Source organism: Bufo bufo, chromosome 3 (assembly GCF_905171765.1).
Source record: "Bufo bufo chromosome 3, aBufBuf1.1, whole genome shotgun sequence".
Classification (NCBI taxonomy): Eukaryota; Metazoa; Chordata; class Amphibia; order Anura; family Bufonidae; genus Bufo; species Bufo bufo.
Window position 1 is genome coordinate 289,617,436 of NC_053391.1, and position 17,716 is coordinate 289,635,151.

Genomic DNA, 17,716 nt, shown 5'->3' on the forward strand with positions numbered 1-17,716 from the left:
AATATTAAAGGGGGTCTGTCACCACATTTGAGCATATTAGACTGATCAAATAGCGTTATATGTGCCACCCAGAACTTAAAAACGGTACCTTTGTTGTATCTAATGGAGTTTTCTTTCAGCCAAAAATGAACTTTTAAGATTCTGTAAATGCGCCCTCTCAAGTGCCCAGGGCGGCGTCTCAATCGTCCGAGCCCCAGGCAGCACCTCCTCAACGGCTCATAACCCCGCCATGGTCCAAATTTAAGACAGCAAGGAAGCTGGCTTACATTTAGACCAGTGGTGGATGCGCTGAAGTTATGTAGAGGCTGGCGCCTGTACATAACTTCGGCAGATCCACTGACAGCTTAAAGGGCTTATCAAGACCGCTGTCTAAAACGTAAGTCTTAATAAATGACCCCCTTAATATTCTAAAGTTCCAACATAAAAAATATAAATCATATAAAAGTGAGGCAAAATACAACAAGCACTGCTAATATGATTCACATTTTAAGAATGATAAGGATTTAGGTGTTTTCAGAATAGATAATACTTAAGAACCAATGACTACTTGGGATGATTTTTTTTTGGATGTCCTTTCACTAACTGAAGAAGGGTGCATTCAGACTTTCTCTAACCTTAAAGGGTTTTTCCGAGACTGATATTACTTATGGCTCATCCTCAGGATAGGTCATCAGTATCTGACTGGTGGGGTCCAACACCCAGGACCCCCGCTGATTAGCTGTTTAAAAAGGCACTGGCGCTCGCAATAGCACTGTGCCCTTCTTTCAGCTTTCCCTAGGCCAAGTGATGCCACGTTCATTGGTCACATGGCCTAGGTGCAGCTCAGTCTCATTGAAGTAAATGAGGCTGAGCTGTTATACCAAGCACAGCCGCTATACAATATACGGTGCTGTGCTTGGCGAGCAGGGAGAAGGGCTGTGAGTGCTGGTGCCTTCTCAAACAGCTGATCAGTGTGGACACCGAGAGTCAGACCCCCATTGGTCAGATACTGATGACCTATCAAGAGGATAGGTCTTCAGTATATAAGTCTGAGAAAATCCTTTTAAAATGGTTGATTACCTAAACTGTGCAATTAATAGCAACTACAAAAGTTATCATTTAGGTTTAGAGCCCAACCAAATTGACATTAATTACTACCATTCTTTACCTGTAGAGCTGGATCATATAGAAGAAATTGCTTAATTTGCAAAATATTAGACATGGAGGTCAACATGAAGGTTTCATTTTAAAAGACAGACAAATTGATCAATGCAGCCAACATGGAGAACAATATAAAATTTTCATTTTAAAAGATAGCAAACTAAGCCATGTATGTAGCGATGTATGGAGATTTGCATACATGCCAATTTTATAGGTAAATAACGCTTGAAATTTAAAGGGGGCTATTCCATAATTACACATCAGTTTACTTTGTTAGATCAGGCAAAACATAGAGGGTTCTTTTCTATCAGAAATATGTCTATATTAGGCGAATTTCTTGCGCAGATTGCAGCGCAAAGGTTATCTGCGCCGCAATCTGTGACTTTTCCCCCCTCACGCCAAGTCTTGAAAAGTGGGTGTGGCATGGGCGGGAAAGGGGACGGGTCGTTAAGCCAACAAGGAAGCAGGTTTACATTTAGACCGGCCGTGGATACGCCAAAGTTATGTAGAGGCTGACGCCTCTACATAGCTTCAGCAGATCCACCGGCAGCTAAAGGGCTTATTAAAGGGAATCTGTCACCTATTTTGACCATATAAAACCATTAACATAGCAATGTGCAATAAAGTACCTTCATTCCTGCATGTGTCTTCTTTCTTTTATTCAACTTTTAATTCGTATTAAAAAGCTATATTTCTGCTCTAGTGCCCAGTAATGCCCCCCTGCAGTGCCCAGCCGGCCTCTCTTCCAAGCCCAGCACGCCTCCTAAGAAATAAATCTCCTCCAACATCGGAGCCGAACGGCGCCGTCCCCTCCCCACTACGTCATTTAATTTATTCACTGCACCGTCTTTGCTTCCTCCTCTCTTGGCCTACGGCGCCGCCCCCTCCACTACGTCATTTAATTTATTCACTGCACCTTCGTGGCTTCCTCCTCTCTGGTCCTCCGAAATCCCGCACAGGCGCAGTATCGCTGAGTGCCTGCGCCTGTGCGATACTCCTGCTCCATAGGGCAACAGCGCTCTGATTATGTCACTGGGCTCGGCGCATGCCCAGTGACACTATTGAGGCTGTTGCCCTCTGGAGCAGTAGTATCCTACCGGCGCAGGCACTCAGCGATACTGCGCCTGCGCGGGATTTCGGAGGACAAGAGAGGAGGAAGCCACGATGCAGTGAATAAATTAAATGACATAGTGGGGAGGGGGCGGTGCCGTTCGGCAAGTATGTGGGAGGACATTTATTTCTTAGGAGGCGTGCTGGGCTTGGAAGAAAAGCCGGCTGGGCACTGCAGTGGGGCGTTACTGGGCACTAGAGCAGAGTAATAACGCCCCTCTGGGCACCTTGAAACTTCATTTGCATATCAGAAAAATCGCTTTTTAATAAGAATGAAAAGTTGAATAAAAGAAAGAAGACACATGCAGGAATGAAGGTACTTTATTGCACATTGCTATGTTAACGGTTTTATATGGTCAAAATAGGTGACAGATTCCCTTTAAGACCGGCATCTAAAACCAGGTCTTAATAAATTACCCCCATAGTATTTCAAATGGAATCAGTGGAACTGAGCTACTCAGCATATGTGATTACCACCACAACAAAATACATTTTTAGGAAAACAAAAAAATGTTGGCACAGCAAGGTTCAAAAGGAAGCAGATACTCCTCCAATTAATAGCAACAATTCAAATCCACAGTAACTTGTGCAGCACATAGTGGGTAAGTTGGGGGATAATCAGGGCCGGCGTCAGCACCCGGCACACCTGAGCAAGTGTCGAGGACCACTGCCCCTGGGGGGCCCACTGTGCCCGCTCACTCCTGCACCTGTGTTCTGTTCTGAATTCTAGTGCAGCTTACCCCAGCAATGCAGACAATTTTTCGCCATGTGCACTGCTGGGGTGGGCGGCCCCAGGACTCAGAACATAGTAGAGTTTCCTACCGGTTAAAGGACCTTCCTGATATCATCCGCCCATGTGACCAGTGGGGGAGGAGCCACAGAGAGCTGTGTTCCTGTATGGAAAAGAGCTAGGCTGGAATGTGGTGAGGCCTAGCTGTGTGCGTGTGTCTCTCCCTGTGTGTCTGTCCCTGTGTGTCTGTCCCTGTGTGTTTGTGCATGTCCCTGTGTGTGTGGGTGTGCCTGTCCCTGTGTGTGTCTGTCCCTGTGTGTGTGTGCATGTCCCTGTGTGTGTGGGTGTGCCTGTCTCTGTGTGTGTGGGTGTGCCTGTCCCTGTGTGTGCATGTCCCTGTGTGTGTGTGTGCATCTCCCTGTGTGTTTGTGCATGTCCCTGTGTATGTCGGTGTGCCTGTCCCTGTGTGTGTGTCTGTTCCTGTGTGTATGTCATCCCCTGTGTGTGGGTGTGTCTGTCCCTGTGTGTGGGTGTGTCTATCGTCTGTCCCTGTGTGTGTATCTGTCCCTGTGGGTATTTGACCGTTCCAGTGTGTGTTCTTGTGTGTATGTGTCTATCCCTGTGTGTGTGTCTCTCCCTTGTGTGTATGTGTCTCTCCCTGTGTGTGTGTGTGTGTGTGTCTATCCCTGTGTGTGTGTGTGTGTGTGTGTGTCTCTCCCTGTGTGTGTATGTGTCTCTCCCTGTGTGTGTGTGTGTGTGTGTGTGTGTCTCTCCCTGTGTGTGTATGTGTCTCTCCCTGTGTGTGTATGTGTCTCTCCCTGTGTGTCACCATCACCATGCCCACAGTGTTCCTATGTTTTGACGCAGCTGCGTCAGGACTTTCTGTGCGGGGAAAGAAGAAGAAGATGGAAGAGGAGGTGGCGCCACCAGCATGGAGTCCGTGGGAGAGACACAGGGAGGCACACTAAGGACATAGGTAACACTACCACATGATCTACACTAGTGTTATCTGTGGTTTTACATAGGACTGCAGGTAACATTACCACATTATGAGCACTAGTGTTATCTGTGGTTTTACATACAGTAGGACTGCAGGTAACACTACCACAATATCAGCATTAGTGTAGTCTGTGGTTTTACATAAAACTGCAGGTAACACTACCACATTATCAGCACTAGTGTTATCTGTGTTTTTTACATAGGACTGCAGGTAACACTACCACATTTTCAGCACTAGTGTTATCTGTGGTTTTACATAGGACTGCAGGTAACACTATTACATTTTGTGTACTAAGATAGCCATCACTGAGTTATCTGTGCTATTACATAGGATTACAGGTGATATCTACTATATTATCTGTACTCAGAGAGCTATCACTGTGTAAGGGGGCCCTTTGAAACTTTATCGCCCAAGGACCCACATGAACCTGGAGCCGGCCCTGGGGATAATAGTAGCAAGAACACAGCACTTAAAATTGTTCTCTACCAGTCGTGCAAACACATAGGCTATTCAAATCTTTCCCTTGTTGATATTAGCTTTACATGCTTATCATGAAAATCCTCCTAAATCCCTGCAAGAGATAAGGACTACCCTGCCATAGTGAAGCATGAAATCAAGTTCAGATCACTCAAGAATTCATTGCACTTAAAAAGGGTAGATTTAGCACATGTCCAGCATTACCTCTAAGAACCACCCACCCAACTTGAGTTTTTGAGTCTGCTTCTATTGGAGTTTTCTGGTGGAAACTTCAGAAGAAATAGACTTGCAAAACTCGAGATGGGTGGGCTAAACCATTTAATAAATGTGTTGCAAAGTCTATATGCATATTTTTATGACAATTGAGGCAGAATTCTGGCACATTTTTGAATAATACATTTTTACAATTATATTTTGCCTGAGTTAACAAAGTAAATACATTTTAATTTGTGAGACAACTCCTTTAAAAGACCACCAAATTCCATAAAGAATAGCCTTATATCCACATAGCGGGTCATTTACAAACAGATATAGGTGTATATCTGTCGCAGATTGCAGCACAAAGGTTATTTACGCCACAATCTGCAACTTTTCCCTGCTCACGCCAGGTCTGAAAATGGGGGCGTGGCATGGGCAGGGAAGGGTGCAGGCTGGTAGGCCCATCTCATTTATCATTTTCTAATACATTTTCTGTTTTAGGCAAAGGAGCTGGCGTAGATTTAGACAGGTGGTGAATATGCCGAAGTAATGTAGTGGCTGCTGCCAGCTAAAGGGGTATTAGCACTGGTCTTAATAAAAGACCCCCATAGTTTCTATCCATGCTATTACCATGAGACGTATCGGCCGTTCTTCATCAACATCTATAGGGACATTGGTGCTCTGAATCCAAGTGTTGGTGCACAGATGTCGTAGTCTCACAAATGAATTTCTGACAAAAGAAAACAAGCACATAATTTAAAGGGATTTTACAGTTTTATCAAATAGAACATTTGTAGAAATTTCTTAACCTCTTAGCGATCAGCCTGTTTTGGGCCTTAATGGCCAGGAGATTGTTTTCATTTTCCATTGTCACCTTCCAAGAGCTGAAACATTTTTATTTTTCCGTCTATGTAGTCGTATGAGGGCTTGTTTTTTGCATGACCAGTTGTAGTTTTTAATGGTGCCCTTTTGGGGTACACATAACTTACTGATTAACTTTTATTAACTCTTTCTGGGAGGTAGAAAGGAAAACAGCAAAACCGCCACTGAGTTTTTGTTATAAATTTAGTGCCATTTTGTTGTTTTCTTTTTCGTTTTACTACATTTGTACAATAAAAAACACTTTTTAAAAAAAAAGAAGAAAATGCTTTTGCATCGCTCGCATCCCAAGACTTATAACATTTAGATTTTTCTTCCTATGGAGCTGTGTGTGTGCTTGATTTTTGCAGGACTACTTGTAGTTTTCATTGGTATCCTATTGGGATACACAACACTTTTTGATCGCATTTTATTTAGTTTTTTTGGTGGCAACTAAGCAAAAAGCAGCAATTCTTGCATTTTTTTAATAGTTTTTTTTAAGGTGTGTATTTACGTTTTTAAACATTTTTTTTACCACAAAGGCACTATAAGAACGCTTATTAGCAATAATCAGACTTACATCTTTGGAAGTTCATTTCCCTCAGGCAGAAGGTTAAGGACTTCTTTAACATTGTTGCTGCTAAATCCCTTTAAGAGCTAAGGAATTTCATAAATTCTACTCTACTCCTATATAATCTAGAATATCATTCACAAAAAGGATTGCTTGACTTCACTCCTGGGTAGATTCTGATTAACTCAATCCTTTAATCCATTCATGCCCCCTCCAAATAACCTTGTAGCTCCATTCACTAAAGCGGAACTTGAAAGAGTTCTTAATTTCATTCCCACAGGCAAAAGTCCTGGGTCACATGGCCTACCAATCATTTACTACAAAAAATCTGTCAATTACTTCAGCATTTTCTTGAAGTTTGCAACTCTCTCCTCAAAGATGAATCCCTTCTAACCCAATCTTTAGATGCTTACATCACAGTGCTTCATAAGGAATGTAAAGATTCAGGGGTAGTAGTTATAGACAGATTTACTTGCTAAATGAAGACCTCAAATGGTGGTCAAAACTCCTAGCATATCACATAGCACTTTTGATATCTAACTTAATTGACCCTGAACAAGTTGGGATTGTCTCTGGGAGGGAGGGAAATCATAATGTAAGGAGAGTCCTTAACATTATCTATACCACTAAACACAAGAAAGTCCCACTAGTCCTTCTCATTACTGATGCCAAATTGTGAGATCTGTTCAGGGCTCTCGCAAGTGGTCCAAAACTGATCACTTTTGCCCTAATGCATTCTGAATGGAAAAGAATGCATCAGTTTGCCTCAGTTTGCCTCCGTTCCGTCTCCATTACGCTTTGGAGGCGGACACCAAAACGCTGCTTGCAGCGTTTGTGTGTCCGTCTGACGAAACTGAGCCAAACTGATCCGTTCTGACACACAATGTAATTCAATGGGGACGGATCCATTTTCTATGACACAATCTGGCACAATAGAAAATTGATCCGTCCTCCATTGACTTTCAATGGTGTTCAAGATGGATCCGTCTTGGCTATGTTGAAGATAATACAAACGGATCCGTTCTGAATAATGTAGACGGTTGTATTATCTGAACGATCCGTCTGTGCAGATCAATGACGGATCCGCACCAAAAGTGAGTGTGAAAGTAGCCTAAACCGATAAATACCTCAGCTATCTAAATAATACAAATAGGGCCTAGTAAATATGTCCAAAAAACCTATAAGGAGAAACTAATAACCCAAGTAGAATAAGACAAGAATATATATATAAAATATATCAAAATTTATTAAGAAATATACTCTTAAATAAATATACTCTGAAGGCCATATTTGTGCTAGTGTCACTGAACAGTAAAACAATATACCACAACTCCAGAGTTTGCTAAATCTTCCTGAAGGTCTTTTCAGTCAACTGGGGATTCTGATTTGCCATTGTAGAAATCCAACAAAAAGATATTTCTGAAATTGTTATTGGTCTTCCAGACCTTCTCTTGACATCCAAATGCTCCTATTAACTGATATTTCTTATTTACATTTAAAACTGAGGAAATGGCAAACTGAAAACACTTTCCTATCTTGTTATAGTTTTCCCCTGCTTTGTGAGCCTCAACCATTTTCAGAGTGTTAGACAGCTGCTTAGAAGAACTCATAGCTGCTGTTTTTTTAGGAGAATGTTAGAGGAGTCTGGGTATTTATAAAGCTTTGAAATTTGCATCACCTAGCCTTTCCTAAAGATGATTATGAACAAGCATTAACACTAACAGGGTATTTAAGGTGTGAGACTTCAGTCAAAGTTATCTGAGCGCTCAAATCTCCTTTGGTTCCCATACTTTTGCAAGGTACTCTTTTTCTTTTTTTACTCTAAAATTGTACAAAACCAAAAATAATATCTTGATATTAACTAAAATGTTGAACAGTTTTTTTCATCTTTAACTTTATGCCTTTTGGAGATAATTTCATCTACAACTTGCTTAAATGTTCACAGTAACAGTAATTTTGACCAGGAGTGCCCAAACTTTTACATGCTACTGTATATATAGAAAACTTGTCTTACCTGTAATTTTATTTTCAAGTCCAAAGGCAGCACAGAGTGGGAGATTATGTCCCCTAGTCTCCACCCTATGACTAGCCCACCTAGAATACTAAATTAAGAATTAGTATAATTAATTGTTGGTGCTATATGAACCTTCTCTCACAGCTCAATCATGTGTTATATAGACGAATATCTGCAGAATTATTGAGGGGGTATGTATGTGTTGCCTTTGGACTCGAGGAAAGTAAAATTACCAGTAAGACAAATTTTCTAGTTTCTCATCATCCTCAGGTAGCACAAAGCAGGATGTGAATAGCAAAAAAGAAAGGGAGGGTAAATTTTGTAGAGTGACAATTAATAGAAAATTGGCCCTCTGTGCCCCAGGGCTGGAAGCTAAACAGGCAGATCAGGCCCTACCTGAAAAAGGAGAAGACTCCTACATATAATAGAATTTGGTTTAATACCTAGACACTGGCGCACGACACATGTCCCTAATATGAGGGAATGATATCAGGAAATGTTGTATATTTCTAGAATGGAGGAGATCTCATCAGAAGCAAATGAAGAGTCCTCCAAATACCTCAAGATTTGGTCAAAATGGATAGATTTTCAGGAATTCGCTGGCTTTCACTCCATACTCACAACTCCATACTCACAACTCTTTTCTCTCTCCTTGCTTCCCCCTTTCTTACTTCACTCTCTTTTCTTTAAAGGGGTATTCCCATCACAATGATCACTGTTAAATCTCTTAATGATTTGACAGTGATCATTTTTCTAAATACATTTTATTACCCAATTCCCACCCTTTTTGAGAAAATAAGTCCCCTCTTACCTGATTGTTGTTTTTCGTCTCCCCTGGTTACGGCCACCTCTCCTGTCGAATCCCGCCGGGCCGGGCTTGCGCAGAAGACTAAAGATTCTTTCCCGGCCGGGCAACACAATGTCCTAATTGTGCACGCCGCCGCGCATGCGCCATGATGACTTCTTCCTGGCCAGTATAGAACAGAGCCGCGAACGCGCACGACGGCTCTGTACTATACAGGCCAGGAATAAGTCACCATGGCGCATGCACGGCGGCGTGAGCGCTCAGGCCATTGCGCGGCCCGGCCGGGAGAAAAACTTCAGTCTTCTGTGCAAGCCCGGCCTGGACGAGAGAAGACGTCAATCAAGCACCGCCAAATCCAGAAAGTGAACGTCACGCTGGACGAAGGTAAGTATGAAAACTGAAGATGGGAATACCCCTTTAATTTAATCGAGACTATAGATTTTAAGCTACCTTTGTGAACAAACTTAGAAAGTCAATTTTTTCCAATATATGTATACCGTAATAGTTACTTGCTTTCACATGTTTGACTTGTCAATCCCTCCTTGAGAATTGCATATTGTATATTGATATAATACTTAAAAATGTTAAATAAAAAATGTTTAAACATAATAGAATTTGTTTTTTTTAACCTTCCAAGAATGTACAGTTGTGGCCAAAAGTTTTGAGAATGACACAAATATTAGTTTTCACAAAGTTTGCTGCTAAACTGCTTTTAGATCTTTGTTTCAGTTGTTTCTGTGATGTAGTGAAATATAATTACACGCACTTCATACGTTTCAAAGGCTTTTTCGACAATTACATGACATTTATGCAAAGAGTCAGTATTTGCAGTGTTGGCCCTTCTTTTTCAGGACCTCTGCAATTCGACTGGGCATGCTCTCAATCAACTTCTGGGCCAATTCCTGACTGATAGTAACCCATTCTTTCATAATCACTTCTTGGAATTTGTCAGAATTAGTGGGTTTTTGTTTGTCAACCCGCCTCTTGAGGATTGACCACAAGTTCTCAATGGGATTAAGATCTGGGGAGTTTCCAGGCCATGGACCCAAAATGTCAACGTTTTAGTCCCCGAGCCACTTAGTTATCACTTTTGCCTTATGGCACGGTGCTCCATCGTGCTGGAAAATGCATTGTTCTTCACCAAACTGTTGTTGGATTGTTGAAAGAAGTTGCTGTTGGATGGTGTTTTAGTACCATTCTTTATTCATGGCTGTGTTTTTGGGCAAAATTGTGAGTGAGCCCACTCCCTTGGATGAGAAGCAACCCCACACATGAATGGTCTCAGGATGCTTTACTGTTGGCATGACACAGGACTGATGGTAGCGCTCACCTTTTCTTCTCTGGACAAGCCTTTTTCCAGATGCCCCAAACAATCGGAAAGAGGCTTCATCGGAGAATATGACTTTGCCCCAGTCCTCAGCAGTCCATTCACCAAACTTTCTGCAGAAGATCAATCTGTCCCTGATGTTTTTTTTGGAGAGAAGTGGCTTCTTTGCTGCCCTTTTTGACACCAGGCCATCTTCCAAAAGTCTTCGCCTCACTGTGCGTGCAGATGCGCTCACACCTGCCTGCTGCCATTCCTGAGCAAGCTCTGCACTGGTGGCACTCCGATCCCGCAGCTGAATCCTCTTTAGGAGACGATCCTGGCGCTTGCTGGACTTTCTTGGATGCCCTGAAGCCTTCTTAACAAGAATTTAACCTCTTTCCTTGAAGTTCTTGATGACCTTATAAATTGTTGATTGAGGTGCAATCTTAGTAGCCACAATATCCTTGCCTGTGAAGCCATTTTTATGCAATGCAATGATGGCTGCACGCGTTTCTTTGCAGGTCACCATGGTTAACAATGGAAGAACAATGATTTCAAGCCTTACCCTCCTTTTAACATGTCAAGCCTGCCATTTTAACCCAATCAGCCTGACATAATGATCTCCAGCCTTGTGCTCATCAACATTCTCACCTGAGTTAACAAGACGATTACTGAAATGATCTCAGCAGGTCCTTTAATGACAGCAATGAAATGCAGTGGAAAGTTTTTTTTGGGATTAAGTTAATTTTCATGGCAAAGAAGGACTATGCAATTCATCTAATCACTCTTCATAACATTCTGGAGTATATACAAATTGCCATTATAAAAACTTGAGCAGCAACTTTTCCAATTTCCAATATTTATGTAATTCTCAAAACTTTTGGCCATGACTGTACATTCTATCCAAAGAAAATATGCCGGATAAGGAAAGACTGCAGGCAGACATTATCATGTAAAAAACAGATCTATGGTATCACCTGAGATAACTCCAAGAGTAACGTCATTTGGAGCAACAACAAAAAAAATCACATAATCATTGACAACGTTTATTCCACTGTCTAGGCTGTTAGAGAGACACCTGCCCCCTCCAGGTCCTGAGGAAGCAGGCTGTCTCTTTCCCCCTTTCCACCATCTTAGGGATTTTAGGGAATCTGCAGCCTTAGGCACGGGGGCACGTTGATTTCCACCTTTAGGGTCTGAACGTGGGCACAGAAGTCCAGGGAGAGCTGGTAGGGATTTGTGACCTTTATCACCAGCTTCTGGCCTAGATGCTTGTTTTGTGGTTTTCTGTGTGTCTATTGTATCTTGTATCCTACCCAGCATGACATTACTGTAATGATCAGTCCTGATGTGGAAGAAATATCCAAAAATCTCTTAGAGGAACACCACAGTCCATGAGAGGCCATGTCTGCTTCTCCTCTAAGATCCTGAGGAGGAACAACAAGAAAATTATTGCTTCAACTCAAAGAAAGCTTCATCAGTATCAAATTTGCATCCTGCAGAGCACAAATTCAACTACAGCTGAGCTTGGCAATTCCAAAACTGGAGCTCATTATTGTTCCTAGAAATGTGAGAAATTCAGGGCAACTCTGATGTCATATGACTTCCATCTGATATAAGCTAACCAATAGCTACATCACTCGTACTGGGTTATTGAAAATAACTTGAATATACTATGCTAGGGTCCATGATACACTGGACTTCTTGGTAAGTTCCTTTAACTTGATAGCCAACATCTGCAGAAACTAAAATTTGGTTTTCATAATGGCCTCTTGCAAGGTGCTCCACCTTTAGCCATAGGATACCCCCAAAGCGTGGCATGCACTTTATGACAGAGTCACCTCCCCTAGGCCTGAAGGCATACCTGAAGCCAAAACAGAATGTAACATCAGATGCCAGGGCTCTCCACCATAGCGTGACAAGCACATGATGCCACGGACAACCCTCTAGGACCTAAGGCACATCTGAAATCAACATGGCCTGTAACATACCAGATGCCAGGGCCACCCCCCAAGGCATGCGATTCTTTAAGACTCAGTGGAAATGGATCTAATGCATCTTTCTTGGGGATTCATCTTATGTGAATTAAAGATCTTTTTTATGGGTCAACAGAAACAGGTGGACTTTAGCATACTTGTAGGTGGGGGTCTTCTGAAGACTTGCAGGATCCATCCACCTGACATAAATGCAAACCAAAATTATAGAACTTCTTCACTCTTCAAAATAGGATCATCAGAAAGACCTTCAATATGTTTCTCACAAGCAGTGGAGTCAGGAAATAGAGATTCTTTACAGTTCCTAGAGTTTAAGGATGATTTTCACTGCTGATAAAACAGCTACCCAAGACTGTCACAAGAATAAATATTGCTTGCTGCATAATTCCACTACTTCCTGGGGGAAACCACCATATCTGCAGGAATCAGAAAAGTACTGTTATCTTCTGATAGTAGTGAACACCTAATGCAAAGGACTCCATGTAAAGAACTGTTGTTCATGAAAGAAACCTCTACCTAAGGAGAAGCAGAGGAACCTTGATTGAAGGCTATAACACTGGTAAAATGTAGAAGGCACAAGTGCACCATCTGTATTAGACCTTTAGTTTCTTCCACAGAAGCTCAGCTAGAAAGACATCAAATATCAGAACATAAACTGATAATTCACAGACCAAAAAAAAACAAAAAAGGTTCAAGAACTCTAAGCCAGGACTCTACACAATGAAGAGAACAAGGAAAAAGGCAGCTGCATACTCTGTCAGAATCCCCCGAGAGCGAAATGATATACCTACAGACTCAACTGTCCAGCGGCTTAAAAAGAAAGCAAGAAGACAGCTACATAGGCTACACCAGCCAGGGCGGAGAAAGCCAGAGCAGGGGTACCATGTAAACTTACTTAAACCATGGAAAGACAGGGAGACCAGCACGGACAACAGCCCCTGGCCTAATTTCCTAGGGGTAGAGTTTCCAGTTCCACAGTCTGATACAAGGAAAGCAGTTGCCACTGTAAAGATTGCTGACAACCTTTCCTCTAAACAGACTCAGGAGGTCACAGAGTTCGTCAGCAGAAACACAGATCATCTGACATGACATTGTCACCGAGCCTTAGGCCAGAATCCGTTTGAAACCATACCGGGTACCTGAGTCGCGTACAAGCCATCTCGGAAGAAGTGCAGCTGATGTTACAGCTACGTGTCATCGAGGAGTCAAAAAGGGCCAGTCCGATAGTCTTGATACCCAAGCCGGATGGGACGTTACGATTCTGTAACGACTTCGGCAAACTTAATGAGGTTTCCAAGTTTGACGCATATCCCAGGCCCGGAGTGGATGAGCTTATTGAGAAGTTAGGCCAAGCCCGGTATTTTTCTGTTTTGGACCTCACCAAAGACTACTGGTAGGTACCCTTGACGGAGGCTGCCAAGGAAAAAAACGACTTTCATCACACCAGCTAGTATCCATGGTTTCCCCCCTGATGGGGACAGTCGGCCCTTATGTGACCAGGCTCTTAACATCGCCAACAGACCATCGGAGCTGGGTCTGTAGGGAGTATATCCCGAGCGGGTTTTGCTGTCCTTAGCCTCCTGGTCGAGGGTGGATACTTCCGGGGTTTAACTGCCCCCCCCCCCCCAAAAGAACCCCCCTGTAGATTTGTGGTGGCCTCATAGTGCTCCACCAGGTCGACCATCTCTAGGGCATTACCAGGAGACGCCTGGCCGATCTAGTGCTGGAGAGAGTACGGCAAAGCCCTCCAGAACACATCCGCCAACAGACGGTCCAGCATAGCAGTGGGACTCAGCACATCAGGCTGCAGCCATTTTTGCAACCGATGTAGCAGATCATAATATTGCGGTCTGGCGGGTTCAGCCGGGTTAAATTCACAATGACGCACCCACTGGGCCCGGACCAATACATTCACCCCCAATCTTGCCAGAATCTCACCTTTTACGGTTGGGTAGTCGGCTGCTTGATCATCTGGTAGGTCAAAAAACACCTGCTGGGGTCCAGAGGCCAGGAACGGAGCGACGACCTCAGTCCATTGGTCTTGAGGTAACTTCTCCCTCAAGGCCACCTTTTCAAATACTGCTAGATAAGTCTCAATGTCATCCGAGGGGGGTCATCTTAGGGATCGCCGCGCGGACAGCTTTCCGGGCATTGTGGACGTTCTGGGAAGCTCCTGCCGCTTGTAACGCCATCACATGCTGTAATAGCAGCTGGTTGGTTTCTTGCTGCTGCTTCCCGCTGCTGCAAGTTAGCCTCCACGAGGGCTTTCATGACCGCCTCCATTTTGTCAGGAGACACGGGTCGCAACCTTGCCGGCTTGATATAAGACATACACCCGTGCCCAGAAAAACTAAAACTTTTCGGCCTTCAGGCCAGCCTCACTGCGTGTGCACACATCCTCCACCAATTGGTATTCGCTCTGGTAGGCAGGTTAGCGGACGCAGTATAGAGGCAATAACAAAGTCTTTAAATTAAACAGTTCAGTGTTTATTCACACTTTAAGTAAGTGACAAAAAAAAAAAAACTTTCCAGAAAAAACTGTCACCTTGATTTTGGTGTTCATTCACACCAGGCAGTAATGCAGAAGTCCTTCTATAAAGCAGAGTCCACGTGCTTTCACACAAACACAGTAGCAGGCCTTAATCCCGGCCCAAACTCCCAGGCCCCAACACAGAAACTAGTAGCGCTCCACTGTCAGAGAGGAGTCATCCACACCACCTGACAGTGCTGCCTATGTTTTATATCCCAAACCAACACTCGGCCCGGAACGTGGGGAGTAGCCACCCACCCATCAATTTGACTACTCCCAATAGGAGCCGTCTCGGATTAGCTTTGCAGCCAATACTAAAACAGCTGAAGTGTCAGACTGCAAACTGCAAAACTGACACTTTGAGAAAAAATGGCTTTTACCTCACCGAGGCCAATGGACCTCGGTGACACGTACCGACCATCAATGACGACCCCTTGTTCCTTCCTACAACCCGCATAGTGAAGAAACTTCTCACCAGCAGGAGGTAGACCTGGAGCAGGACCTAAACCAGCAGGTGGTGGCATATTTGGACAGCACCCTGCCACCCCACATTGAAGATCCGCTGGACTACTGGGTAGCCAAACTGGATTTGTGGCCACAACTAGCAGAGTTTGTCCTGGAAAAGCTGTCCTGCCCGGCCAGTAGTGTGGCATCAGAGCGGGTGTTTAGTGCGGTAGGGGCAATAGTTACCCCAAGGAGAACTCGCCTGTCCACCCAAAATGTGGAGAGACTGACCTTTGTCAAGAAGAATCAGGCGTGGATCCGCCAGTATTTTCAACCACCAATTCCTGATGCATCAGACAAGATAATCCATAATGCCACACCAACACTTTGATGAAAGAGACCGGTTTCTTCTGACTACCTGTCTCAGCTACTACTCTGATGCTGCAACCTGCCTGATGCCACACATCTGATGCCTAGTGCTCCTTCTTGCACCCACCTTCGTCAGCGGGTACTGTTATTGACACCCACCGCCCCACTCTGTTACCGCCCATTATGCTGCTGCCAAATCCATACTATGTCGCCTTGCCACTCTGTGGTCTCCTGATGCTGCTGCTGCCATCTCCACACTATGCCACCTTGCCACTCTGTGGTATCATGCTGTTGTTGCTGCTACTTCCATCTCCACATTATGTCACTATGCTACTCTGTGGCCTCCTCATGCTGCTGCCATCTCCACACTATGTCACTTTGCCACTCTGTGGTATCCTGCTGCTGCTCCAATCTCCACACTATGTCACCTTGCCACTCTGTGGCCTCCTCATGCTGCTGCCATATCCATACTATGTCACCTTGCCACTCTGTGGCCTCCTGATTCTGCCACCACCTACAAACTATGTAACCTTTCCACTCTGTGGCCTCCTCATGCTGCTGCCGTTTCCACACTATGTCACCTTGCCACTCTGTGGTATCCTGCTGTTGCTGACATCTACAGACTCTGTCATTGTGCCACTCTTTCAAAGTGGGTTTTTTTTTCCGGTAAAAATGATGGGTGACTGAAAAACTCCTTTTGCTGTATGGACCGAATGACGTTATGTGAGGTCGTGTGACGTCTCAAAGTGTGAGGAAAATATATATTATGAAACAACAAATAAACAAAAAGTACATGAAAACAATGGCAACCTCCTGATGCTGCCGCCACCTCCACACTCTGTCATTTTGCCACTCGGTACCCTTCTCCTGATTCTGCTGCTGCATCCGCCACCTCCAGACTCTGTCATTGTGCAACGCAGTGGCTTTCTCCTGATGATGCCACCTCCAGACTCTGTCATTGTGCCACTCTGTGCCCTCCTCATACTGCCGCCACCTCCAGACTCTGTCATTGTGCTACTCGATAGCCTCCTCATACTGCTGCCAAATCCAAACCCTGTCATTGGGCCACTGTGTGGTCTCCTCATGCTGCTTCCACCTCACCACTATGTCATAGGTCTACTCTATGCTGTTCCCACCCTCCTCACTTCATGACTGGTCCACTATTTTGCCTTTCGGCCTGGCTGACATCATCATTTATTTGACCCTTCTTCTGATCTGTCAGAAGGAAGGAAAAATGAGACACACAATGGATCCTGTCTGTGTAGCAGCTGTAAGGCCTGTATGGTCCCATCAGAATTGGCTTATGATTTGGTAGCCAAAAGCAGGAGTGGGTAGAAAACACAGAAGACATGCAAATATTCCATTCAAATATCATATCTGTTTTACATCCACTCTTGTTTTTTTTGGCATTAGCAATACTGATAGATTATTGAGCAAATGCTGACCAAGTGAAGGCATATGATCCACAGACAGGATCCGTTTTTTGTTAGTTATTGTTCCGACGGATCATAAGAAGGGCAAATTAATCAGCGACTCTGTCCGGGGGGGCTCTACTTGTATACGCGTTTAATAGAACGGGTTCTGATAACATCTATGTGAAATAAGCTGGCGACGGTGTAAAAGGAGTGCACTTCTTCTTGGCACTAACATCGAACTGTAAGACTGAGTTCATATTTGAGTTATTTGGTCAGTTTTGGCCCCGTGACTGCCCTAATAAGTGAAGTGTGCAGTGATTTTAAGAGCGACGACTGTGATCTGCATGTCACTACCAAAATAGACTCCCTATGCGTGTTACTATAAGGCACAGTGTTCTACACCACTGTAAAGGCTCTCAGCAGCCAGGAATTAGCCATTTTTAACGCAAATAAATTTGTAACAAAGCAAATTTTTCCCAAAAATTCGACAAACCAGCCGAATCGAATTTTTTAAAAATTCGCTCATCTCTATTTGTGAGTATGGAATAAAACCTAGGGTTTTGCCTACCAGTATGCACTATTTACCTCTACATTCCATCTAGTGATCTCTCCCTTTTGAGCGACTTGCCGCACTGAACTCTCTATCCTATATTCCTTTTAAGGTAGGGGTGAGTCTCTGAAGCCTCTGCTTTACTGTTGGATGAAGTGTTATAGAGCCAGTATTACATGTGTCTTTTTTAGTAAAGTGTAAATAG

At 43.8% G+C, this 17,716-nt stretch overlaps 1 protein-coding gene across 1 annotated transcript in view; it reads right to left on the reverse strand.

The window, feature by feature from the left end:
* Positions 1 to 17,716, reverse strand: part of ITPR3 (inositol 1,4,5-trisphosphate receptor type 3) — a 605,308-nt gene that overhangs the window by 406,047 nt on the left and 181,545 nt on the right. Inside the window, 1 exon segment of the mRNA XM_040424182.1 lies at positions 5,286 to 5,385. Within this exon segment, the coding sequence (XP_040280116.1) occupies positions 5,286 to 5,385 (100 nt within the window).